Source organism: Bombus vosnesenskii, unplaced genomic scaffold, assembly GCF_011952255.1.
Source record: "Bombus vosnesenskii isolate JDL3184/JDL3185 unplaced genomic scaffold, Bvos_JDL3184-5_v1.1 scf7180000013314, whole genome shotgun sequence".
NCBI classification, from domain to species: domain Eukaryota; kingdom Metazoa; phylum Arthropoda; class Insecta; order Hymenoptera; family Apidae; genus Bombus; species Bombus vosnesenskii.
The window spans coordinates 2926437-2954048 of record NW_022882960.1 but is presented as its reverse complement, the minus strand read 5'-3'; the positions used below and the strand labels follow the sequence as shown (position 1 = coordinate 2954048).

Genomic DNA, 27612 nt, shown 5'->3' with positions numbered 1-27612 from the left:
AATATCAAATTGATCGGGAGATCCCGCCGTTTTTGTTCTTTGAGAGGAAAGAAATTAATTGTCAATTGTAGATCTGCTACGTTCTTTGCATTATTTTCGATTGAAATTTACGTTTCGTTATCCTTGCAATGTTTCTTAATTTGTGAAAAATTAGAACGAATCGTCGTTGATGGAGAGCGGATATTTATGAAAATGTGTAGCTCTATGAACAGAATTAAAGAGATGGAACTTACGCAGAAGTTTGTTTCACCCAGTAAATATTTTTACAGCTACTCTACTTTGGATATTTTAGATATTTTTCCACATTGTTCGCGCAATTTCCCGTACATGCATAAAAATCTGCAATCTAGTTATTACTGATTTCTTCCCTCGATACTACGCCAAAGATCTTCTTAAAGGATCAATTTCTTTTTCTCGGTAAAAGAAAAGCAAGAAAACATTGAACCGTCTGTTCGATAAAACATTGAAATTATTATCAGTTAGTCTTCGATATAAAATTCACTGTTACCGCGTCTACGGGTGATTCACATGTGTCCCGGTGTTGTTGAATTTTTCATTTTTATTACTAAAATATTACTTCAGCGAGTTTTCTTGAAGTTTCATAAACACTCAAACAAGCTACCACTTTATTTAAAAACTGCTGTAGAAGATACAATTTTTCTATCTAACGCTCGTAAGTACAAAGTGCAACCATCTTAATTGCATCTCATTTTTTTTTTATCACGTTTAACTTCACCTAAGATGCACTTTGTTACAGAATAATTTATTCATCAAATTTTTATATGTCTTGCGTTTCATAATAATTTAGCCGCTCCACTCATTTAACGTAGTTACTTAGTTTGCAAGACAAATTTACTTTGGTCACAAAAATGTCTAGGAGATTGATGTACGTATCTACTGGATTTCCACGTACATGTAGACCCTTAATGCGTTCCTTCGGCCAAGACAGGCTAACTGCACACGACAAACCTGGCCTTAAATTTGGCAACGAACAGCGTGTCGTGATTTATGTTAATCTTTGTCCACGGCCAGAAACGTTTCGATAGAGCTACACTGTGACCAATCTGTGCAAGGATTAATTGGACGCCAGCCTAGAATCGAAGTGTCTCTGAACGTGTTCGGACCTTCGTCGTAAAATATTGAGAATCGCCTCGAAACTTTGTCAGTCCATTTCGATGCTTTCGAAAGTTACTAATTTACGCCATTTAAATAAATAAAATAACAACATTTTTGGAGTCTTTCAATATGAAGTATCAAAAATATACAACTTCATCTAATGAAAGATTTTTTAGTATCGCGGTATATGGTACACAGGAAAATTTTGCTCTGGAATAAAATTGATCTTAAAGTTTAAAGCAATATATTGGGAATTATTGAAATTCTCTGGATGCTATTCGAAATTTAAAATTCGTAGATGAGAAAATTTAGAAATTTGTTTAGCTTTAAACTCGTGCTTTCATTGTGAAACATTGAAAATATAATTAATTTCAAGATATTTCTATTTTTTATTCAGGTAAAATGTTAAAAGCAAATATCTAGAGTTTCGTGGAAATTCTATCAATTTACTGGAATACTTTTGGAAATTCAAAATTTATGGCCGAAGAATTTAGACGTTCTTTGTTGAAAATGACAACGTGAGTTCGTGTTCGCCATCCATATGTAGATGCGTTAGTTATAAGAAATAGTAACTAGAGGATGATCCTAATTACAATCGATAGATTTAATCGATAGGCTTAAGATGCCTTTTTGTTTTTATTCCTAGTTTTTTGTAAGCGCGTGCAATAAAGGTTTTTTGGCTCAGGACGGTGTGATAGATTTATCCATTCAATAAAATAATAACTATTCCAATCTTACCTCTGAGTATAGAAATAACAACATTCTTAATGTGAAATATCGGAGGTCTAGAAATTCAGTTGACTGAAGATTCTTGGAAGCTTTAATCCGTTGTTCAGAAAAATTGATTGGGTCATCTATTATAAAAACTTCGAAGTACAGCTAATTTCAAACGCTGATATATTATTTCTTATTTATGAAAGATGCTACTTCTTCATAGAGAACATATTAAAAATCACATTTTTCAACGCCATTGAATTATTTCGATATTTCTAGAAATTCAAAGCTGATGACCAAAAGAATCTTGAGTTATCATTGTCAAATACCGGAAATATAAATAATTTTACATATTTAGATATATTTTCTAACAAGACTTTACGCCTTTATTTTTTACTAGAAGTATCGAAAATTACATTCAAGCGATATTGATCTCAAACTGTCGTTGCTTGAAAACTACACGTATCGTAGAAAAATGGTGTTTCACAACATCCAAAGGTCTACGTCCGCCGATCAACGGCCTAGCTAACCCAGAAACCAACGATCTCGTCTTTCGCAACTAGCGAACTGTCCGATACTCGGCAATTAAACGAAAAACGACAAGTGTCAAAAAACGAATCCCGTTCCACAGGATCATCCTAACCGATCTACTTTCGAATTCCTCTTATAGAGGCGTGACCATATTCCGTATAGTTCGAGATCCGACAATCAACCTCGCTTTGGATCGTTCAAGTATTAACCAGCAAAGATGTAATTAAATAAAGATCCCTCTGAATTGGGACGATAATGTTTATTACTGGATGTAGCGATGCGAGAGAAGAACCACGTGGCAGTTAATCTTTGTATAACGCGAAAGAAAACAAAATCATGTAATACTCGTGTAGCTACGTAACAATGAAACTGTAAATTATAAAAAAATAGACTGACAACTGAAATATATTAAAATTCAGTCTGATATTTTTCTCCCAATATTCATCTTTCAGGGATTTAATAATCCTCTTTATTTATTCATATTTATTGCAACATGTTAATTATCACTATTATTATCACCAAATAAGAAGGTATTCGAACAAAGGTTCTATTGCCTTAAATTATGTATTAAATTACGTATTAATATAATCCTTCTTGGAGAAATTTTGTCAATATTAGTATTGTTTATAAGATACATTATATACCGTACTTGCGTAAGTAATTTTAATTTTCCACAACTTTTCATTCCAAGAATATAATAAGAGTACGTTTGGTCCGGAAACTTCCGACGACCACTCTACCTAAATTTTCAATCTGTAACCGATATTCGTTTATGTTTCACCAATTATTTAACAGATTATTATCAAAGATTTAATTGCCTAATTATAGAATTCTCTGCTCGATAAACGATTCGGTAAACAGGTTACGAGTTCTTGTCGATGGGCGACAGAACTGAACGTTCTTAGCGCAGATAGGCAGAAGAGAAAAGAAGAGAAATAAAGAGAAGAAGAAAAAAGAAAAAAGGTAAATCAGCTAGGGCTACACGTACCGTTGCTGTTTCTGCAAACACACGGCTGCCTCGTCGATTTGTTCTCCAGTTTCACCGGCTGACCTTGACTCGATAGGAAGGCCTCTCGTTTCTTGCCAGTGGCCTGGACAACCTGGTTGCCATTCTGGCCACCCTGCACCACCATCGCGCTCGAGGTCGAGCTCGTAGGGCACGAAGTGCCGTTCACAGCGACCGAGCATCCGGTAGTCGAACCTGTCGGCGACTGATACTCCTGGAGCAACACTCCCGTCGTTGGTACCACATTCCCTGTCGAATTCGGTGACGAGAAGCTGTTGATCGTCAGCGTTGGCGCGTTCCCGGTCACCAGAGACAATTGAGGGGAAAAAGTGTTCTGGTGCAAGCCTCCTGTTCACAGAGAACATTATCGTGTCAGTATTACCAGTGATTCTACATTTGGCTGTGTGAAATATCAATTAGTGTAATAAATGAGTGGTATAGCTAGCGTTTAGAGATATTTTCGTGAGCCGTTGAAAACATTCTTAAGGAACATTTCCATATGATGTTGCTTACATAGAAACGAATCTTGAGATATTCTCTTTGCCACTCGTTTTTCATTTTTCTTAGTTTATAAATTCTTGTACTTATGTACTATCCTAGCCTACTACCCTAAATCAAATGTTAGAAAACGCATAAAGAAATATTTTGAATGGGCCGTAAGAATGAACTCTGAGAAAAAGATGTGAATGATCTTATTATAGCGTGTAATAAGTTGCGATCGGTTGATTTATGGTATTGGTGAAACGTTTAAATTTTACTATTCAAGATTATATAGTTATATTATTGAGGAAATGATGACGAGAATGATGAATAAGGGGAAAAACTGCTCGGTTTACGGTGAAACGAATTTTAGGTGTTATCGAGTTTGAATCGCAGCAATATTGCATAAAGTGTGTAAGCTGTTTGAAACGAGATAAATTTGAAGTATTGGAGAGTTTCATCTAAAGTAGGATTATGTATTCGTTATATGATTATATATTATTCAGTTAATACGTTAATCATAGTAAATATTACTTGTCGTGAAATGTTCGAGTTTGATATATATGTGTGTGTGAAATGTTGGTATATATAGGATGATAAACCTTTAATGTTACCAACAGATATATGTTTAATTAACAATTATGGAATAGATCATATATTCTCGCTTAATTTAGGGATAAAGTTTATTCGTTCTACAAAAAATCATATACGTTTCAATTTTCAAATTGAAACGAAGTACATAAAATGGTGTTAACTAGTATGTACATGATATTATTCAAAGAAGCGTAATCGATTAAAATTCACTGCAAACTAATAAGTAAAAATGCATTATTCATTGTAGTAAACATCGTCTTTATTCTTGAATATTTTCCAACATGTAGATATACTTCTATTTTTAAAATATTAATGAATTATTCAATAACAATGGCTTAATTCTGTCTAGTAATTTAAACCGTAAAGTAACAACTTTTTAATTTCTCAATTTACTTTATCAATTACGATTAATTGATTGTTAATTAAATTGATTGTTAAATAATTTCGTAAAGGAGGAAACGAAATCCGAATGAATAAACGAATTTTAAACCGTTTTTGAAATAATTAATGCTAGTAATAGTAAAAGGAAATAGACAATAAAATCGGCGAGTAAGATCCTCGCGATTCGGATAACATTAATTAAGCTACTGGCCACGAAATATGTGGCCAATTATTGATACAATGTGGTAAACGCAATGAAACCACAACTTCGACCAGTTTCAAACTTCTACTCGATAAACCGATTTTGTACGATTACCTATATTTTTGTGACAAACGTTTCACATGGTTCATACGTTATTTGTATAATAAAAACTTTATGCAAATATTTGATTTATCTTGCATATTTTAATTCATAATAGCGTCGAGTATATCAAACAATTTTGCGGAACGAGGTTGTTTTCAAAATAATTATATCATTGTTATTAATACATTATAGAGATATGTATTAGGAAAACATATTGTAAATTGTTTAAGATTATTTTGTACTCTGTGTTTCATACGTAAAGCAAAAGGAAACATATTCAGATAATACAGAAAAACACGGAGAAATATGATATAATGATATAAATGTTATACGACACAAAAATTACTAGAGTATCACATTCTATACTACGACAAATTTTTCGTTGTTAGAGCTGCTGAATTTTGTAAAATCAAACTGATCTTTTCCAAAAATTACAAATGTTTTACCAACAACGTATTAGAGGTATTGATACGACTACGGAGGACCAATTAAAAAAAGAAAACGATAATATATGTCCTAGAGGAATAAATTTCTATATTTATTTCTGACACTTTCAGGATATAAAGAAAAATCTGATAAAGTAAAAATGTATTGAAATAAACAATACGAAAAATGCTTGAAAACTATCTATAAAAGACTTAGGGAAAAAATCACTAATTTTATTGAAATTAAAGTTTATCAAACTTCTATGTACGTTAAGAATTAACTTAAACGTCACAGAATAAAAATTCAGTCTACCGAATAAGAAATAAAACCGAACCATGCACGTAAAAATAATTACCAATAGATTACATCAATCGCGGGATCAAAGGCTGCGAGGGAGCAACTCGAGGTGATTTATGAAACAATTTCAATTACATACACAGAGGAACATACATAGGAATTCCAACTTGGAAACTCTTTCTCACGACCATCTTATTTTCCGACATTGTAAGCTGCTTAACGGGCGAATCGACGTCGAACTTGGAGAGCGATTCGTCGGCATAGATACAGCCTTAAAAGTACTCGAGAGAACGTTGAATAACCCTGTGTCAACTTCCGCGGTGATCGAAGATTATTCCAACATTCGCGTCGAATTAGTCGGCAATCGAGCGCCGATTAAACTCTTTCCGAACTTGTTGAATGCGTAACTTTTCGTTCCGTCGTTTATTACGGTAACACGATCGATAAAGTTAAACGAGAAAACTTTCACGACTTCCTTCTCGATATCTTCGAGATCATGTTTCGATAAATCAAAACAAGTTGCTCCGTTTGTTTTTCGTCATTTGAATCTATCGTTTGCGTTGGGTGGGACAGGTAATTTTCGTCATTTTTTATCGTATTAAATATGCATTAGCATGTCCATTATTATATTTGCACAGTTGACCGAGATATGCAAATTATCCTTCCAGAAGAATAATTAAAGAAGTTTCTGGAAAAATGGCTGGCAAGGCAGAATGAAGACTTGGAAAGTTTCTAGTAGATTGAATAATTAGTCATAGAAAGACGATGTAGAAATAACAATGAAATTAAGAATAATAATTTGCAAAAATGAGGAAACAATAATAATGGAAAATATAATTCTATAAGAATACCGATTATCTTACATTTACGAAAGAAGTAAAAATTTCATAACATTTCAACTCTTTGATTAACATATACACTGCATATTTATGTAGATATTTATGGGATTTATATCATTTATATTCATTCTCATCAAATATTACTCCTTTTTCAAGATACCTATATTGTTACGTAATAGAATATTGGATAAAGTTACGTAATAGAATAATAGACGAGGTTATAAAAATAGTTAATTAGTATTGAATTACATTGAATGATTTTATGGTGGTATTTTTACAAAATGTAAAAACTTCCTGTTAGAAAACTTCCTGGTCGACTTTTTGAAGAAGCACCACATATTTCTAGAACTACTTGCTAGATTACTCCCTACTACTTTCTAAAGTTCTATCTCTTTTTAATTAATATTTACTGATAATATACTAATACAAATTACTTTCTTTATTGTATTCAACCTTGTTATTCGTCATGTTTTACAACGGCGTATGAGAAAATAACTCTAGATGAGTGATAACTCTAAAATTTGGAGAGAAAATGTATTGTGGAAGGAAAATTACTAACTGTCATGTTCATCCTCTTCTATTTTTCATTTTTAACAGTAACAATGATAAACGATGATAAAGTAGTCGAGATAAATAAAGTGCTCTGTGTATTACTTGCCCTTAACAACATTTAATTCTAAAAACGTGAAATTAAGATTAAAATCAAATTGCATCACGAGACCATTAATGTTTCTCACAGTTGGATTAAAAGTAACTTTGCGCAAACGAGCATGATCTCGATGGTTTAAAGGTTAACGAGTCGAAAACATTTAAGATTTTTAATTCGATATATAAAATAATATACGGCGGTATCTAGCATAATTCATACATATCTTATATTTTCAAAGTAGATTTGCACGCGACATAATAACCTTTCCTAGAGTACCTGGTATTTTTTAACAAATTATTATAAGTGTATCGTTATTAATTGCAAGTTTATTCATTTTCTACCAAAAAAATACCTAAACATTCCTTAGTTGCTTCACAAAGAGCAATCCAGAATAATCCTAACGAAAAACTTATCAATCATATTATTTGTTTCTTACAACTTACAACTAATCTAATTGCTAATTCAGTTCCAAACGACGAGAAAAAGAAGATCTTTTCGTACTTTATAATATATAAAAAAACTCACCATAATAAAAATTATGAAAACCAGAAAATTCATCCATCACGTTATTCATTTGAAATTAACAACTTGTTGATACTAATTTAATTCCAAACAATATATCTCTTCTATAATTTATACTAAAAGAAAAAAAACACTCACCATGATGAAGATGATGAAGACCAGTCAGATTTAGCGTATGTTGCGTGTGCTGGGTATGCTGTGTGTGCTGAGCATGATGCAAGCTGCCTACGTTCACACCAACACCTTGAAGACTAAGCGCTTGTTGTCCCGGAGGAGCCAAACTAGCCAAATTTTTGGCCAGCAACTCGAGCTGCGTCACGGGCACGGGACTGTAGGGTGAGCCAGGGGGTGGCGTGGGAGCACCCCAGGTGTAGCCACCCACCCCAACTCCAACGGCCGCGGAAAACACGCTCTCTGAAACTACAGAATCCGACGATTAATCGATTTACTCCTTCTCTGGCTCCCTAATCGGAACTGGGCCGCTTTCAGAGTCACAATAGTCACTTTGATCCCAGTCAATTATTTTCTCGATACGATTGTACATAGAACGTGCACAAATTGCGAATTGTTTCCACAGACATAATAGCATATCTGTGTCCAGTCTCGTGGAAAATTCATATATTGTAATCTCTCAGGGAAATAAGCAGGATCAAAGTGAAAAATTTGATGAATAAAGGATTCGCACCGACAACAAAGTGGCAGTTCCAAATATTCAAATCGTATTTATTAAGAGAGAAAGAAGTTTCGTATTGGAAAGTTTCACATTCAAAAAGTGCGAAAGTTTATTATTACGATCAATCAATCGATTCAATCAATTGATTATGGTTTTATAGCATCATTTAAAAAGTACTTGATTTTCGGTTTTATTTTTTATTGGTTCGTTGAAATTGCTGTAAAATGGAAGTGCCTGGCTGTGCCTTATTGCAGCAACTGTTTCGAGTATCATTTGCAAGTAGGCTCCGAATATTTATATACAGATTCAGATTTTTATGAATATTCAGAAATGCAATCGAAGTAGATAGTTGTTTCGCGTATTAAACGTTATAAAGAGCGTTCTGTTTTCCATGTTTTATATATTTGTGCATATTATATGCATTTTGGATACTTCTACATATTTGATCCTCGCACAAGTTATCAATTAACTGAACGATGAATTTATTCGCTTTTGATAAAAGTGGTTTCAAATTTTTTTTATATAATGCACTCTTTACAAGATCATCCGAGATGTTTCTTTATTATTAATAATTGATACGAAAAAAACTATTCTTCTCAAAGGCAAAAAGAAAGATTCAATCCCAAAAGGGTAAAAATGTGTAGTCTATTTGAAACATTTTATAATTTACGCGGATTTCTCGAATTTTTCGTTTCGATAGATCAGAAGCAGTGAAATTGTTATCGAGAACTATTTCTTAAATTAATTTCGACTGTAAAATCTAGCACATTTCGCTATTTATAACTTCTCACTGGTTCACTTGTAATTTTTAATCTGTACAATTAGCACTAAAATATAGAGATTATCCTTATTATTAAAATGTCGTAATAATGTAAAGCAAAACATAAATAATTAATGATGGAGGATATACATATCTACTATTAATAGATCGTGTATGTTTCTATATTTAATAGAAATTTAAATATGCAAAAATGTACGGAATGCACATCATGTGCAAAAATATACAAAATATTCAAAGTAGAATATTCAATATAAATATGTATCCTTCATTTTGCAATTCTACAAATGTCTACACTGGCATCTACACTGTACTTAGTAATTGCAAAAAAAGAGGGAACTAAAAATTGTAATTTTGAAAAGATTCGCAGCGTCAAGCCACGTCGTTACACAATTGGAATTAAAATATAAAGCATTGAAGGCGTTTGAACCGAATCCTTATACGACACCCTGAATCAACGTCGTATCAATTCCATTGCATCTTATCGATATAAAAAAGAACCGAACGAGTCGTTAATTCTCAAACCAATTCATCAACGAAATTCCATCGAGGCAGAATCTCTCTCGTCGTTTCCAGCAATAAGCAAAGAAGCACGAGGCGTGGTATACGCAGAATGAAAAATCACGAAGGAACGCAGTCCAGCGAGCGCAAAACGTCTAGCAGCTCGACTTGTGACTTGGATCGTAAATCAGGCATCGAGTCCTCTCACGACAAGGATCGTTCGCGCCTCCACGTTTCGAAACGCTCTCTCTGCCAGTGCTGCTTCGCCTGTAGACGGTTTGTTGCATTTCCTGATTTCGCGAACGATCGTCCAAAGCCTCTGTGTACCCGCGTATGAATATTAAAGTCGGCGTGTGACGCGTTACCCGATGGGCTTATTGAAATTTATCGCATTAGTTCTTCGCCACTTTCGATAAATATGCAATAAACGACCGGCCAGACGGATAAATGGAAAATCTATGCAAATTCATTTAAATCGGACGCGACACTCGCCGCCGTGAACGGAAGAAAGACAGACAGTGGCCAGAGAACTGGGGAGAGAGGACGAAAAGCGAGCAGGGCGAAGGGAAGTGTACCGATTTGCTTTTTACCCTTGTGCCGGGCAGTATTTTTGCTTTGGGGATGATACAGCGACACTTTGGAACAAATTGTCTCGATTCGCTGTTTTGTCCCGATGACGATGGAATCCTCTGACGATCTTCCGGTTATTGGTCTGAGAGACCTTTGAACAATTGGAAATCGTCAGGTGACAGAGTGCGTTTCGAACGAGCGATACTGCTCTTTTAAGAGTTTCAACTTCTTCGTGGATGAATGGAGTTGAAATAATTCCGATCGTTCATCGGCTATTGCATCCTTCTGTGTTTCGATGTAACCTTTGAACCGTTTCGAGTATACGATACAGTTAATTTATTTCATTTTCGTTGCACGTCTCTTAGAAAACAGGGTAATATGAATGAAACGACACGTATAATATTTCACTTATCAATGTTGAAACATCCATCGTATGACCTAGTTTGCTTAATGTTACGCTGTATTTGGAGTAACTATATTTGATTTATATAAATGTATTATCTAGTATACCATGTTATGTACAATAACAATACTAATCTGCAAATTAATCTATTCCATTGTACCAGTTGTCAAGCAGATATCTCACCCTAGCAATTCTGGGTGATGATACTTCTGAATATTGCACTCACCTGTTCGTTCTGCTGACCATCCGCAGCATGAAAGAAAAACGAAACGTACGAATTATTAATGAACAACTCTTTGCCGTAGACTTACAACTTACAAGGCACAGATGGAAATCGAAACCTTTGATTATCTGTCTCTCGTATAATCGAAAAAGAAAGCCGTAATTTATATCACCTACTCTTCAATTAGGGTAAGTGAAACAAGTGGAGCGACATTTCGAGACGAATAAAGTACTAGAGAGTTGCGTTTATTTAATTTATGACGTGGTAGAAAGTGTTTGAAGCGTTTTAATTAAAGAGAAAAATTAAATATGTGTTTCCAATATTGCATTATTGATTGTCGTTCAAATCTTAATCGATGAAAAAGAAGTACAAGTAATATGAGCTTCCGATATGTTGCAGATCCTAGTCGCATAACCCGTACTTGTTTCACATAAATTTACAATTTTTTTTTCGCTGAACTTGCAGTTCTACCGCTTGCATAAAACGAACGAGAAATGATTTTTTCGGAATATCGTAGCATGTGATTACGGAGAGTAAGGGTTTATTTTCAACTGAATTTGAAATTGAGAATTGAAACTCGAAATATTTAAATCTTAGATGTATACGTATGAAAAGCATAAGAATTTTAAATATCTGAGTTCTTTTAGAGATTAGGTATATAGTTTCATATAACTTTCAGAATATTTGAAAAACGATTACTAAATATTCATTTCTATGAACTAAAACGTTACGAAAGGAATTTCCAAGTCAAGCTGTACGTTAGTCAGTCATCTATTTAATAAAACAACGTTTCGAAAATACAGGCAGTCCTTAAATTTATATTCATAAAATATCTAATTCCCTTTGCACGTTTTATAAATTTCTTTCGATATCGTTAAAAGTAATTTATTAAATCCAAAAATCTCAAAAATATACATAAGCCTTTTAGTAAAGTCACGAGGAGGCTGAAGCAATACATGTTTAATGAATTGGAATTAATCGACAATGTGCACAATTTTGAAACTGTTCATCCGTAAAAAAACAGCAAATTACCACTTTATCATATTCCTCCTCTGTAATTTCCATATCTGATTATTCCGACGTAATCATCGGAATGACATTTCATCATAACACGAATTCGCCGTAACTATAGCCTTTCCAACCCATCCCAAAAGATCATCAACTACCCATAACCCAAAGGCCAGCCCCGATACCATCCACCCTCGACTAAATTCGCGTATTCATTTGGGATTCGAGCGATCGGCGCGGACGGAAAGCGTGGCGCGGACTCGGGCGCGTTCGCGCCACGCGAGGCGGGCCAGCTTGTTCGCGTGGATTTGCATGGCGGGCGGGGATAATCGAAATCTCGCCCGCGGCTCGAGATTCGATTTTAGACAAGCGGCCACGGCGTTAAAGAGGAATCGATCGGCGTCTAAGGTGTTTCTGCCGGTACGTTCTACGTACCAGCTCATCCCTCTCTTTTTCTTTTTCTCCCCCAACCAAGCGTCTCTGCTTCTTCTCTTTCTCTCACTGCCTCCAAAAAGTTCGTCTTTAATTTCTTTTGCTTTCTTTCACTCGCGCGGACGCACGGTCCTCGCGAACGGCGTTTTGGATTACACCTCGAACAATGAGGTCGTTAGGGGCGAGCGAAGGAGGTAGAAAGTAGAAAGACGCGGCTCGCCACCCTTACCACCTCTCCACCCCCTTCCCCTTCTTCGCTCGCTCTTCTGTCCACTTCTTTTCGGTCTTTCTGTCTTTTTCCTTCGCTATTCTCGCGTAGAATTCGCGATCTTTCTCGCTCGCACAGCACGATGAACCGGCCAGGATACACAGAGAACGTGCACGTTACGATGGAATTCTATTTGGTCGAGACTTTTTCGTCCTCCCCGCGTCCTGCCCACCACCGGGCCCACCTCATTCACCCGCTTTAATTGCATAATTGCGCCATTGTGCGAGCAAGGAGGGGGCCCCGTGAAAGGCCAGTCCCGCCGACGGGGGCAGCTTTCGAGGTGAGAAAAAATGCCGAGGGGCCCCCTCCACAAAACGACTTCGCCAGGTAGCCAGCCACGGTACGATTACGATTTTTCGCTCGCGACTCGCCATTGCTCTCTGATCTAATTAATAGAGTTTTAATTAGGCGATTCGAGACACGTTTTCGGGTCGTAGAGCGATATTTTTCTAGTCGGTTTTTGGATAATTGCGAGGTGGAGATTCTGAAAAACGAACCAGACGGAGACGAGTCAACTGGTCACTTGGATTTTCAATCCTTCGACTTTGAAAATCTTTTTATTCGCAAGTATCTTATTTGTTAATAATCGACTCGTTGATTCATGTCTGTTGGAAATATATCGTCTTGAAATTGTGTTCGTCAGCATTTACTTCTGTAGATAATTATACAAGTTTTTGGTTAAAGAATTGATTAACAGGTTAATCGATCAACCGCTGTTTGTAAATTTCTTAGTTTTATAATCCTAGGTGCGTCATGCGGGAAGTTAGAAGTAGTAAGTTGTAGATTTCTCTTTTCTAATTTCATGTTACATCGTTTAGAAAAATTAATAACCCTAATTTGTAAAATTTACGAGCAAAATTTCATTTGTATAATTATCAATTTATGTAAGAGAATTTATTAGTAGCAGTATTTTGTAACTTGTAACTTAAAATTTCGAATTTGTAAGATTTCACTAACGATGTTAGATCAATCGTGCAAGAACATTCCGGATATGTGACTAATAGAAACAAAGCAATTTAAGTTTACTATCGAAGTTACTTTCCTTCGATACGACAAACCAATTTATGTATACAGATTAAAGAAAAATAAATTTAATGTTTATTTTAAATGATACTAGGATCTCGAATCTAGAAGGCACTCGTCTAAAATTCCGAAAATCATCAAAATAAAATAATTATATAGAGATGAAAATTCAGTTGGTCTTACTCTCGTAATAAAATAACGCTACTGTGTCATAAAAATTTTAATTACCAAAGTTTACCTTTTCAATGCAATATATTTGAATGTAATTTCGTTTTCAAATAAAATATATAATTGGAAAATTAATGGAAAACAAACATGAAACGCAACTGCAAACGCAAAAACACAGGAAATTTTAAATGAATCATATCTATAGAAGCAAATGTTGAAATATCAAAAATTAAATTGAAATTAAAATGACATTTGTTTCCTGATATTTTTTTCTTCGTCGCAAGAAAATGCAAGAAAAATCATTACCTTGCATTTGTTAGTCAAGTTTAATAAATTAGCTGCCTGTTTCAGACAATCTAGGTATACTTGTCTCTTCTTTTTCGTATATTAATTGCCTCACCGCAAAAATGGAATCCTTTACTGCTTCTTCATAATTCAAAATAAAAACGAAAGACAATATAGATGCAAATGAAATAGCAGCGCGTTTTATTTAAATGTAACTGACCTCGTTTACCAAAATTTAATTAATTCTACCATCACTCGAGAGAATAACCATTTTCATAATTCATTTTTTCTTTATCAATTGTGTAATTATGTTGTTGGTGCACGCACAGTAATTTATTTCCAACTTGCTACGCTACAAAATTATTTTAATTTATTTGCTGATTAAAAATAAATATTTTGCGTAATGAAAATAACGAATTTCCGAATTTCTTGAGTTTCTAGAAAAAATATTTCAAATCATTGTTTCAATAAGAAATGGGAATAATTTGAAATTATTATTCATGAATATATGCATTAATATAATTAACAATTCTTTTTGTATCTACCTAACAAAAATACATCACGAATTTTTTACATTTTAATAAAATTTTATAATTGACCGAAATTAAAAAATTTCAAAAATAGATGTATACGATGCTACACATACGATAAACGTATTATCTCTAACTGGCCTAAAGTCGAACACAATTATCACAAAAAATCTTCCCAGCTTCAAATGCAAAGCGAACAAAAACCAATACAAATGACCAGGCGAATTTGTACGTTCGTACAATCGAGAGCGTTTCCCTCGGTCAGCCTTAATTTCCTCGTCAAAATTTCCCATTATTCGTATGCAGCTGCAGCAGGTGATGCGTAGTCCGCGTCCGACAATCATTAATGCCCCGCGCGTATTATTTCATTTAGATCGCATCTCAACGGACAAATTATTGCCACGCACGTGTTTGAAGACTCTCTCGAGCTTCCTCGAGCATCGACGTATCGAGGCTGCCATAGCAGGCGTCGCGACCGGAACACAGCTGGCCTCGCGTCTCGAATTTATTTCCCCGGAAACCATCGACTCCTTCGTTTCTCGGTTCGATACCGGCACGACGCCCGCATTCGCTTGATAATTATCGGTTTTCTCGGGGCATCTCAAACGACGTAGTATTTCAGACATTGCGTGTTTTTGGTTCAACATGATTGTATTGGTAGGCTCTAGTATGGTTACGATATACAGTAACGTTGAAAAGATTGGAAATTTTTATTGGATAAGAATGGAACTTGAAGTGTGTGTGAGTAGTATATCACTCTGACAGTTTAAAATAATTGAACGTTCTTTTTCTTTTTTCTTTTTTTAATTTTCTTGTAATGCCAAGTTTTACAGTGTTAATGAGATTTCAAATGCTTCGTGCACGTACGGTATTATAAGGTGCACACGATACGAACGATAGTCATCAATGAACATAAGATCTTCACTTTATGAATCAGATATTGAAACGTGTTTTCATGTATGTGGTTTTCTTGAAAGACGTAATTTCCAAATTTGAGCGTTCAGCAAATGGCGGTCAAAATCTCGTGTATCTCGAAAAATAATACATTTATAATGTAAGGACTTTATGTCTAAACATGATGACTTTTTTCAGCATAATGCATAAAAAGTACTTGATACGTTCATAAATAGTTTCATAATAACTAACATGTGCTAGATTGAAACAATTTCTGCAAGGTTCAATACACTTTCTCGATGATTAATTTTATTTCAGATTTATAAGAATTGTTCATTCTACATAGAATTGGAAAATTCCTTGAAAGTTATTACAGTTACACGTTATGTGTAACACACGCATATGTTCCTCTTTTAACCTGTCTGATGTCTTTCTCATTTCTGCTTCACGTTCACGTTTCTTCAAATTTCCTAATTATAACGTAGATGAGTTTCTTCGAGACGAAGAATTATATTGCAAATATATTTTCAAAGAATACCTAAAAACGCCTTTAAAAATATTGGCAGAAAAATACAGCTTCTTCGGAAATTGAATATAATGTATTGAATACAACGTATAGGTTGTCCTAAAAGTGTCTTTCGTTTCATAAGGTGATAATAGATGAACAACAATTTTTGTTTTACATTATTTTATTGAATTAGGTATGATCCATTTCGTTCTATTTCTATTATTATATTCGTGCATAATTCCATAAACTAATATAAAACAAAAAACATTGTGCGTCTATTATTTCCTTATAAAACGAAAGAAATTTTCCGGACAATCTAATATACATATAAACCCGCGTAGAATTTAATTAATTAATAAAACACATTAAGGAATAGAAAACATTGCAAAACCTGAAACCATAATACAATTTCCGCAATGTACAGTTTTTCTTTTTTTTAATCTGTATGCAGATACCATTTTGCGCCATTAAAAATGCTAATTAAAATAATCAATGCATACGCGTAATAAACGAAATTAACGCATAGCTAGAAAATAATATACATATAAATATTTCGACAACTTATTAAACGTTAAAAACTGTGCATTTCTCATTCTCGCATTTCCTACATATTTTTACGATCTTCTTCCGTTTGTAATACTTCGTTAACTTATCAAGCTCTTAGGAACAAGTATTCTAAAATATCTGCAATTATACCAAACCAAACTAAAACCACTCCACCATATCAAATTACCCCATAAATAAACAACCCGCAAGCTTATGTTTATTAATACCTTTCCATCTATTTTACGAGACTAATGAAACCATTTATTTGCATCCATTGTTCTGAAAAGCTCTTAATATACCGCATCATCAATAATTCTCTAATTCGATGCAAAATTTTCGGCACGAGGCACTAAATACCGGTTATTTAAGCTCAGGCGAATCACGCGTTGTAAATCGACGCTGAATGTTCACGTGAAACGGAAAAGCATTGGGTAAAAAGAAGAATAAAAACGTATAATGCAAACGACGTTGGTTTCGGCGGAGGCGGCGCAAAGAACACAAACGAAGAGAAATTTTCGTAAGGTTTGAGAAGCTGTCCGAAACAGAAGCAAGTCGCGGGGAACACACGTATCCGAGGAGAAAAATATGTATTTGCGCGTTCAGCAAAACATGCGCGCAAATATGGCGGGAGCAGCGTTTCACATAAAGTGGTTGAACGACCATAAACTTTACGCGAGTTGCGTAATTTCAAAATTTTACGAATGATGAAAGTCAATAATAACGAGTGATATACGTATGAATTCTATCGCAATGATTTGAGGAAGTCAATTATTATGGAAATTTTCAGTGCTGGAAAATGAACGCCGATGTACGTGGAAATTCAAACTGAATGCAACTAAAGAAACCAATCGTAGACAGAGACTTATTACTTTTCCTAAATACCAGACGTTGTTGTTGAATACTATGTTCTCTCTTCTTATGTCAAGTTATCATATTAGATTCATGTTATGCTCATGAAGTCTGTAAGTACATTTTTACATATATATACGTATAAATGTTTTCAGAGATAAAATAGAGACACATAATGCACATTTTGATTATAGAGAACCTCGTGTTTTTTTATTTAACTCTTAACCTTTGCAATGACTTGCAATGACATGGACGAATCTAGATCGGTTCGACTCATAGACGAAGAATTTTTCAGATAAATATTAATCGATTGGCCTTTTATTTGATTTCGGCATTCGAGTCGAAACGCTCGTTTTTCTTTTAACAAAATACGCGTTTAAGGCAGTGAATTATCTATCAACGATTTGACGATTGTATCGAAGTATCTGAAAAAATGTAGAGAAATTAAAATAAAACTCTATGTCTTACTGTTTCTTTCGTAGTATTTCAAATTAACGCATATCATGCTATTGGATATCTAATGGTGAAAATAATTCGTTAATTTTTGCATATTACGTAAAAGATGAATTAACGTATTGATGCCTTTAACATGCTAACGAGTTATATTTAAAGATACAATTCTATTTATGTGATCTTATTATGAGGCAAACAGTTGATACAACTGGAATTCGTATCGATATAAAGACCATGTTTAGATAAGTAGGAGTTCATTTAATCAGAGACAGACTAAAATTTACTTTGCACAAATCCGAGATAAATGGAGTTCTATTGTATATGTATATCAGTAGCGTTGAATTTTTCGTCTTACACGCATGATTTTAGCACTTAATGAATGGTATCTTTCTTGTTCTACGGTCGATTGAAGATATGGTATGGTAAAAGACACGTAGGGATCGTTTGAAAAACCGCAAGCTTTCTATTTCGCTGCTTTAAGAGCCTCAAATATTAAAATTTGATTAAATACTGATATTTTATTAGACGGAAACAGATTCAATTTTGATGACTTCTAATTAATATATTACTGTTTCAGTAATATTAATTAATGATTCCATTACTCTAACATCGATATTGTCAATATTCGCAGTAGCATCGATATTAACAAATTACTCTAGTGTCGATATCATCGATAATCTTAATATTGTTTACTAGAAAATATTAATTGAAAACATTCTCTGTCACGTACAGTGGCTATAAAATGTATTGTTTTATACACTTTCATACACTTCATTGTGGTATTTACGTACTAATTAATTAGATTCAAATAATGTTAAATTTCGTATCGTTTAGCAGTACTTCCATACAACCACAAAATTGTATACTATGGAAGCGATATATATATACATAAAACCTGATAAAAAAACAGGTACGCGTCAATATTTTTGTGGCCACTGTACATTAGAGTAGCTTAAAGTACCCGAAAAATAACATTTTGCTGGTTTGCCTAAATAATAAAGTATATCCTCCTTATATTACAATTTAAAAACACGATTAACAAATCAATAGAATTACAAAGGCGACGTAAACAGTGAACAAATCAAAGTAAAATTACACATACGATAGATCACGAAAAGGGGATGCTCGTGGAGCGCGTCTACCGGAAGCACAGTTCCCTAGCAGCATAAACACAAGAGCACAGACATCAGACAACCAATCACAGCAGACGCGTGAGTCCGACTGATCACGAACAATGAACAAAGTGTCGACGGTCTAGGCCGATGGATTCCGTAAATATCCGAATTTTCACGACAAGTTTACGCAACTACGATACACGTACTATCGTAGCAGACGACAGTAGGGCCAGTATTCTGGGAAGCGTAGTATGAGGAGCAGTTCTCGGAAAGGTACAAATTAAGGGAAAGAAAGATAGACAAAGGAAAACATTGGTGAATCAGAATAATCCCATAAATATTTTGATCGACAAGAGGCACAGGCAATCAACGTGGTATGTAACTTCATTAGTCAAAATATTCTTCTCGCGCATGCTTTTATTTAATTTCCTTATTATTTATTAACTCGCTATGTAATTGCATTATAATTTAGAAATTAGTAAATGCACACACAGTCGCAAAAGTATTTGAATTCTTATCGTAGGAAACTTTTACGGATGTAGGAAAATACTTTTGAAATTTCATTGGCACTATGATAAAAACGACGATCGTGATTATATTGGTAAAATTTGGTAGCAACCTGGAAATGTATAATTACTAAAACATTTACAGAAAAATAAAAATATCGGCAACTCTTGCTTCTTCAAATAAGAATCATTGTCGTTAGTAATAATATTAATAACCTTATGTAAGGGTTATTAAATTATTGAAAATATTTTAAATAATTTTAAATATTTAATTTTGTGTACTCAATAACATGTGTCAGTGGTTAATGCAACTAAAAGATGAGAAGCAAGATACATCCTGATTACAGAAGGCTAAATATCATCTTTATCGTAATTTCCACTGTATAGGATTATTTTATTTGAAAAAGAAAGAAAAATGATATTTTGATTTAACTACGATATTGCTTTATTGTTATTTAGGGTACTGGAATATGTATCTGAATATTATGTGTTTATAAACCACAGAATATCGGGTAACGTAATATAATACAGGTAATACATCATTAGGGTAATGGATTCTGATTAGAACGTAGTGCATTGCATGCATATAATTTAATGGAAATTTATATTGTTATCGATGATTATATTATTATTTTATATTATCATTCATCATATTATATTCATATATTTAAGACAAAATATCACGCTAAGAATTACAATGATCATATTTGCCAAATATTTGTTACATCTGGAATCCTCTCAGTATCGTAACAATGAAATGTTTTCATAATACGCAATGTATATATTATTTATAAGAAAAAATTGAAAGATGAAAAATTGAAAATTAAGAGTATAGAGTCGAAATACACTAATCGCAATATCATCTATCGCACAATTAAACAACTTTAGAATCTGATAATATTTCCAATATCAATTTAATGACTAAAATGGAATAAATACTTTACACTAAGCGTAGTAAAATTCCAATTGAAGTTTCTATACAGGATATTCCCAAACAATAGCCATAATTACAAAGAGAATTAGAAAGTGTCAATATTATAACTTCTTCGATTAAAATATCAGAATTTCTAATTATATTAGTTTTTTCTACCACGTCAAACGCATTACAACAACGTGTCAACAGCACGATACTCGCCCGCCACTAGCACAAACGCAGTTGCGATTACGAAAGAAATAAAAAAGAAATTTGATTATTTATATTCCTCCGATCATTCGATTCATCCATCAGAATTCGAAATTAGACTACTTTCTCCCATTAACAATAAGCCAACGGAGCACGACAGCCACCCACCGCGAAGTCAGCGAAAACTTCTTATAACTTCTGTAACTTTCCCATCTGCTAAATTTAAACAAAAGTGATAAAGCATTGCCTCACTGAAATATCCCATCCGAGCTATTTTCATCCTATTCCAATCGAACCGCACGCGATAATATATCGGCTATCATGTATCGAAAGGGTTGCTACGAGCTGAAAATAAATCTCGCGGAGCAAGTTATAAGGAGATCAATCGCGAGAGTAAATGATAGGCGGGAAGACTCGACTCGCGACAAAAGGTAGAATAAAAAGAGACAGACAGAAAGGGAGAGGGGAAGTAAAATAAAGTAGAAATCGTTGTAAACTTACCCTTGTGTGTTGTCGCGTGGTAAGCTCGCGCAGGTGTGGGTGGTCCAGGGGTGGTGGGAGTGGCAGCGACGTAACTGCCCCCGCCACCCCCTGGGAATAACGAGTATAGCCCGTAACGACTCACACCTGTAACACCATTCAGACGGAGAATTTATTTTTTAAAGCGTGGATCGTGGTCGTTGCACGACAACCGTGCATCTCCATTCGATAAGCGGAAGAGAATTACTTTTAACGGTTTAGCTACATCGTTGTAAATAGTCGAGTTTCTCCATTGATAATTGTCGCTTTAGGAAGAGTTTTGAATTTTATCAATCTTATTCAGAGGTTAAGCAAAATTTGATGGATTGCACGGATGAGTGGAATAAAGGAGGAATACAATGTAGAGGTAGCGGAACATTCTTAATTGGAAATAGGGATGGTTTAACGAAGTTGCAATTCAACTAGGATCTGACATATTGGGAAATTTGAACGTGTAAAAATATTCGTAATTCATTTTAACATTCGTGCTCGTATTAAGAGCAGTCGCTTTCCGATAGAGGCAGTTTTATAAGAAATCGTAAGTCGTAAGGCGCTAATCTTAATATGTAGTAGTAACAATCGTAATAATATATTGTAACTTGTACATTGTAAATTGCAAATTGTTTATTATAAATAATGTATATAGTTAGTTATAGTTGTAATGGTTTATTATAAATAGTAGTAGGAAGTTGTAGGCTGTAAGTTGTATAATTATAATAATAAGTTGTGATATATATATATATATATGTATATGTGTGTGTAATTTATAATACCAAAATACATAGTAACAAAATATATGTAAATGCCTTATCGTAAATTGTAAAATTCTAAAAAGTACATATCATCAACGTTACTCATAATGAAATATTTCATATTTGTATACAATGTCCATAACGAAAATTTCTATAAATAAAATTGTTATATTGCGTTTTATTAACAAGTGATTGTATTAATACATTGTTGATAGATCACGAGTAAAATCATGCATTCATGCGCAGGCGTTGTTGCCGGTGGCACATATTAATTTCTGCATAAAATAGCTGGTGATAGGACTAAAAATAAAATAAAAAATTTTTTGCATACAATAACCGGTGACACGTCACAAAATAAAATAAAACTTTTGCATAGAATAGTCGACGATACGCGTTAAAATAAAATTTTTTGCACAGAATAATATCCAATCAACAATATATTAATACCAAGCAGACTACTAATAATAATCATTGATATCTAATTTTCGTGGCAAAATGAAAAAGTATAATCGGTCTTCATTTCTTTTGCCTTAAACAAATAAAATTTATTCACGGAAGAATTAAACAAACTCGTAAAACAAATTCTCGAGAGTATTGTGCAGAATGCTTTAATTTTACTACGGTTTTCAATCATCCAACGAACAATCAAATTATAGGTAAACAAATAAATTAGTTCAACAGAAGGATCCAAAAGATTTAACAGAAAATATATGAATCGTTCAGGAGCAATATTGATCGACTCCATAAATTGAAATGTAGAGGAAACTGATGATATTACGAACATAATTTTTTTAATTTACCTTAGTATTTATTGTTATTTGTGCTATTCTCGTACAATAAATGAATTTATAGAAATAAGACATTTGCTTCCTAAGAATTGAGGATTAACCATATACACTTCTGTAACGCAATCGGGAAATTGATAAACACATATATTACTCGGAGTAAAAATTAAATAATAAAAAATGTTGTAATAAAAAAATACAATCACTAAATTAAAATATAGATAGAGCTCGTCATAATAATCGTTAAAATATAAAATTATTGAAAAAAAAAATTCCACATTGCCGAAACCCGGGATTGAACCGGGGACATTTAGATCTTCAGTCTAACGCTCTCCCAACTGAGCTATTTCGGCTCTTGGGAATCTTGCCTTCTAGACTCAACTTATTCTAACCGGCTCGTAAAATTACGTAACTACAAGAAAAAAAAACCACTTGCCGAAACCCGGGATTGAACCGGGGACATTTAGATCTTCAGTCTAACGCTCTCCCAACTGAGCTATTTCGGCTCGTACCAACCACTGCGATGCAGTTATAACTGGAGATTCGATTATGAAATTAAGAAAATCGGGTTAAAGGAGAAAGGATAAAATTTTGTTTACTTTAAATAAATATTACATTTTGAAGGTGCTAATTTTTTTCTGCAATGTGTAATAAAAATGTATCAGGCAAGTCAATATGAAATTGCAGTTAATCTTTAATTAATGATTCGTTGTAAATTTTCGGATTGGAAAATAACTGGAATATCGTGATATTTTAAACGGAAATGATTTAAATACGATTTGCAAATGTTATTTACGGGAAATTATTTTTTTTTCTTCCTTCTTTAATTTTTCATTCGCAAAAACATGAATTATGTAATAATACGTACACGAATGAATTGCACATTGCCAGTATGAAAATGTAATAATAAGTTTTATAGATTAAAAACTCTACGATACATCGAATCAGACATTTTGTGTTATTATCGAATTTGGGATTATAATTTGTACTTTGTGTAGCAAGCTTTCCGTGATTTGCCGCGGTGTTGGTGCTCGAAATTTATTTATTACATTAATATTTCAGGCTTTTTAAATTCGGCAAATATATATTTTGCAATATAATGACAATTTCTATAATCCAATAATTTCAATCATTTACGAGGATAATCTTTAACATTACCTGCAATTTCGTAATATTATATAAAATTACATTACAGTTTAAGTATGAATGACAAACCATATCGGAATAAATAATTCAAATTATGACTTATAATTATTTCCGATTTTTGTTGAGTAAGTAATCTAATATTCTAGCTACGTTGGTTGATTGTTAAAAGTATTTCTCTCGATGATAAGATCGACATTCGTAAATACATATATACTTGACGATAAACTTAATAAGAAATCTACTTTTTAGCTGGAAATCTACTTTTTAACTGGAAAACAGTCATTTATCAACGCTTGTTTGTCAATTAATACGCTAAGCCGTTTATTAAAATACTGATATTTATATCACACTGGGCAATAATAAGATAATGAAAACTAGATTTAACAGTTGCTTCAAAACCAATTTAATTTATAAGAAGGAAGACGCACCTTACAGATAAGATTCTGTACTATCGAGAAAGAGCTGTATTTGCGTATATATGTATTTACGTGGAGGTATGATAGATATTGCCACGCCTTATTAAATAAATTTTATAGATACTTTATTCTTTTTGTTGGAAAATATCTTATTTTTTCATATTGATTCTTTTTTCATTTTTGGAAATCTCAGAACAAATGATTCACAGGCAGATATTAAAAATTCAATTAAAAAAGCAGAACATTTAATTTCTATAATATCAAATTATTAATATTAAATATTAAATCAAATAAAGATATTTTATAACAGAGAATATTACATCATTCGTATCAAATATTAAATTAAATAAATATATTGCATACTTTATGATTAAATACTACAAAATAAATATTTTTCCATCTAAAGTTACAATATTTTTATTACTTAGAAGTAATTAATTTGCATAAAGGAAATAAGGACGATTTAACTTTATAGTAACATTGCAAATCGAGATATTGCCAGAAGAATTCGTGTAACAAACAGAAGAATTTATTTTTCTTGAGAAATTTTATATATTATCTCATTCTACAGTTTGAAATTTTACTTTCGTATGAGACGCTTCTTTTACAGTCTAAACAGCCTTATTACGTTCAAACGTATATGAATTTCAAGGGTGGAAAGTATTACTTTATAAAACTTTATACAACTACTCGCAAAATTTTCAATTATATCATTTGATCTACCTACCTTATATTGCGGTATATTTTTCTCATAAAAATTTTTATTCTAAAATATCCTCATCGTTATCGTATTATACAATATTCATGACATAATCTTTTTTCTTAAATCTGAATTTTCTTTTCTTTGATAAATGATTCGTCAACAAAAAATTTCAGATCGTTAACGTCCATCAAACCCAAACTGATTATCGTTCTATAAAGTGGCATATATTTCAAAGTGTTTCCCAGTCGTTTGGATAAAAAAAGTAAAAAATAATTGTTTAATGATTAATACAAGGTAAATGGCGTACCTTGGTTGTGAGTCGGCGCGGGGGTGGCGGCCAGGGGTGGAATAGCTTGAGACTGCTGGTTCGGAACCTGATTGGACTGTGCAGGTGCTAAGGGCCATAGGGTTGCTGCCGCGGCAGGGCCGGACGTCTGTTGGGCCCGGGCACCCGTGTCGCCCACGGGACGATCCCCAGTCCCACTTTGGGCCACGGGAGGGACCAACATCGAACCTCCCCCTCCCGAGGCTGAAAAATAACACGAACAGAATTTGGCGATTAAAATATTTGTAAACTGTCACATTACATTCGATGAATGTTTTTACAAAAAATTTAAGGATTGTAATATTACCAAAATTATAAAAATTATAGCTTCTTAGAATTACATTGGTGTTCTAAAGTTATAAGAGAAGATGGCTTATATTTAGAACGTGATTAGATATTTCTTGTAAAATTATATTTATAGAAAATATGAAGAACATTGGAAGCAAGAGATTCGAATAGATAGAAATTTGAAAGTAGGCAAAATTTTCTTGTGAAATTTTTTAAGAAATTTCTACTAAGGTATAGAGCAGAATTATTATAATAATCTTCGCCCAATTCTTCCTTTGTGAATATTTTTAAGTGGTGATAAAGTTAGTGCAACGATACATTTTAAAGAAAATTTCCTAGTTTTATGGAAAGCTATGGTACATCGACAAAACCATTTTGAACTCATTGAAAATTAGAATTATATTGCAATTAGAAGGTAGATTCCAAGTGCTAAAAAATAACGATCGCAATGCTACTCATTTTCATTGCGACTTTTTATATAACCTTTAATACCCTTTTTTAATTAATTAACGTAATAGTTGATACCGACTTTTTATTCAGCTTTCCGTTGTTACTTATTTTACATGTACTGAAAATTGCAATGAGTTGAATGGAAAATTCACCATAGACAATATATGACATACAGGCTATGCGAACGTTTTAATAACGAGCGATGTAACGTTTCGCTTCGTTCATCATTTTCCTAGTCGGTGAATCGAAAGGTATAGGGAAAAGCAGATGCCAGTATCTGGCTATCGGAATCAACTTTTCATCGTTAATCTCTCTGCACACTTGTGCCTATAGATCGTGGTATCAAGGGATACCAATAGGAACACATGCAGTAAAGGGAAATTTGGCAGCCACGTTTAGTAGAACAAAATAGGAACGAGGAAAAGCTAACAGCGAGACGAACGTGAAGAACGAAATATGAAAATACATATCTTTCGTTAGTTGCAGAAGAAAAGAAACTACGCAGAAATAAGAGGTTAATTTGACATTAAAATGAAATTCAAAGGAAAAGTGGATGGATTAAAATAGAAATAATTGCTTCAATAGAGGTACCTATGAAATTAATCCACAACAGAGTTCCTTATATTCCCTACAGACAATACTCTAGAAAATGATGGAAATTGAAAAATAAGAAAAGAAAAATTGCATGTATATACTACTAGGAATACTAATTAAAATATTTAAATAGTATCGTTTAAGTAATTTCGTACATTCCATAGTCAACTAGTGCCCATTAATGCAGATATATTTCAGACACGACATATGTAAAAATCTTCGAAGAAATGAGAAGCTAATTAAGAAACTATATGGTTTATCAAGAAAAGGTAGAATCTTTTGTCTTCCATTTTACTGATAGTCCAAAAATTACAATTCACATATTTCCACGGAAATATACATAAAGCAGGCTACATGATCAAGGAAAATCATGTATCTATCGAAAAAATTAAGGATAACACAGTGGAAAAAATAACTACTCGAAACGCGACATAATCTTCAAAAATTTTATTAGTTAAAAAATTAAAGAACAAATAATAATCACTGCTTCAATTTTGTTAACGTTCCGATACATAATTTTTTAATAAATTAACGAATAAGCAATCGTTTTTTCAAATTTCTATATTTCTTAAAGTGAAAGAAAATTCTCTTGCTTTTTAAATATGTATGCAAATATTCTAAAAATGACGATGGATAAAAGATCACCGAAAAAGAACATCCGAGCTCAACCAAAAATTAGCGAAATTAAAAACCCAAGCTCTCTTCTCTTTCGCCGCCCTTCATTTCTACGGAACAGGAAACGGAACAGGAAGAAGAATGAAAGGCAAGGGCCAGAAAGCCGCGTGAACACATCGTGGATGGCGTAGCATCGTAGGCGCCTGGACCAATGTAACCTCGTGCAAAAAAAGCAAGAAAAAAGAGGGGACAGACAGAGGTCGAGATAGAATATAGAACATTCTCAATGAGCTGAACGAAGCGA

The 27612-nt window shown here is 33.3% G+C and overlaps 1 protein-coding gene and 2 non-coding genes across 5 annotated transcripts in view; all 3 read right to left on the bottom strand.

Moving 5' to 3' along the window:
* The window catches only part of LOC117235011, a 346097-nt gene that overhangs the window by 85378 nt on the left and 233107 nt on the right, over positions 1-27612 (bottom strand). Inside the window, exons 3-7 of one of the 3 annotated variants that reach the window (XM_033496632.1) lie at positions 25344-25565; positions 21217-21342; positions 11011-11019; positions 7998-8279; positions 3350-3715 (exon numbers count right to left, since the gene is read on the bottom strand). In XM_033496632.1, coding sequence (XP_033352523.1) covers positions 3350-3715; positions 7998-8279; positions 11011-11019; positions 21217-21342; positions 25344-25545 — 985 coding nt within the window. In that variant the 5' untranslated portion in view covers positions 25546-25565. Of the gene's footprint in view, positions 1-3349; positions 3716-7997; positions 8280-11010; positions 11020-21216; positions 21343-25343; positions 25566-27612 lie in introns of those variants that run through there. The other 2 variants (XM_033496633.1, XM_033496634.1) reach the window with 2 other exon arrangements.
* On the bottom strand, positions 23052-23124 carry Trnaf-gaa. Its single transcript has one exon. It is a non-coding gene; the product is annotated as a tRNA-Phe (tRNA).
* Positions 23205-23277, bottom strand: Trnaf-gaa. Its single transcript has one exon. It is a non-coding gene; the product is annotated as a tRNA-Phe (tRNA).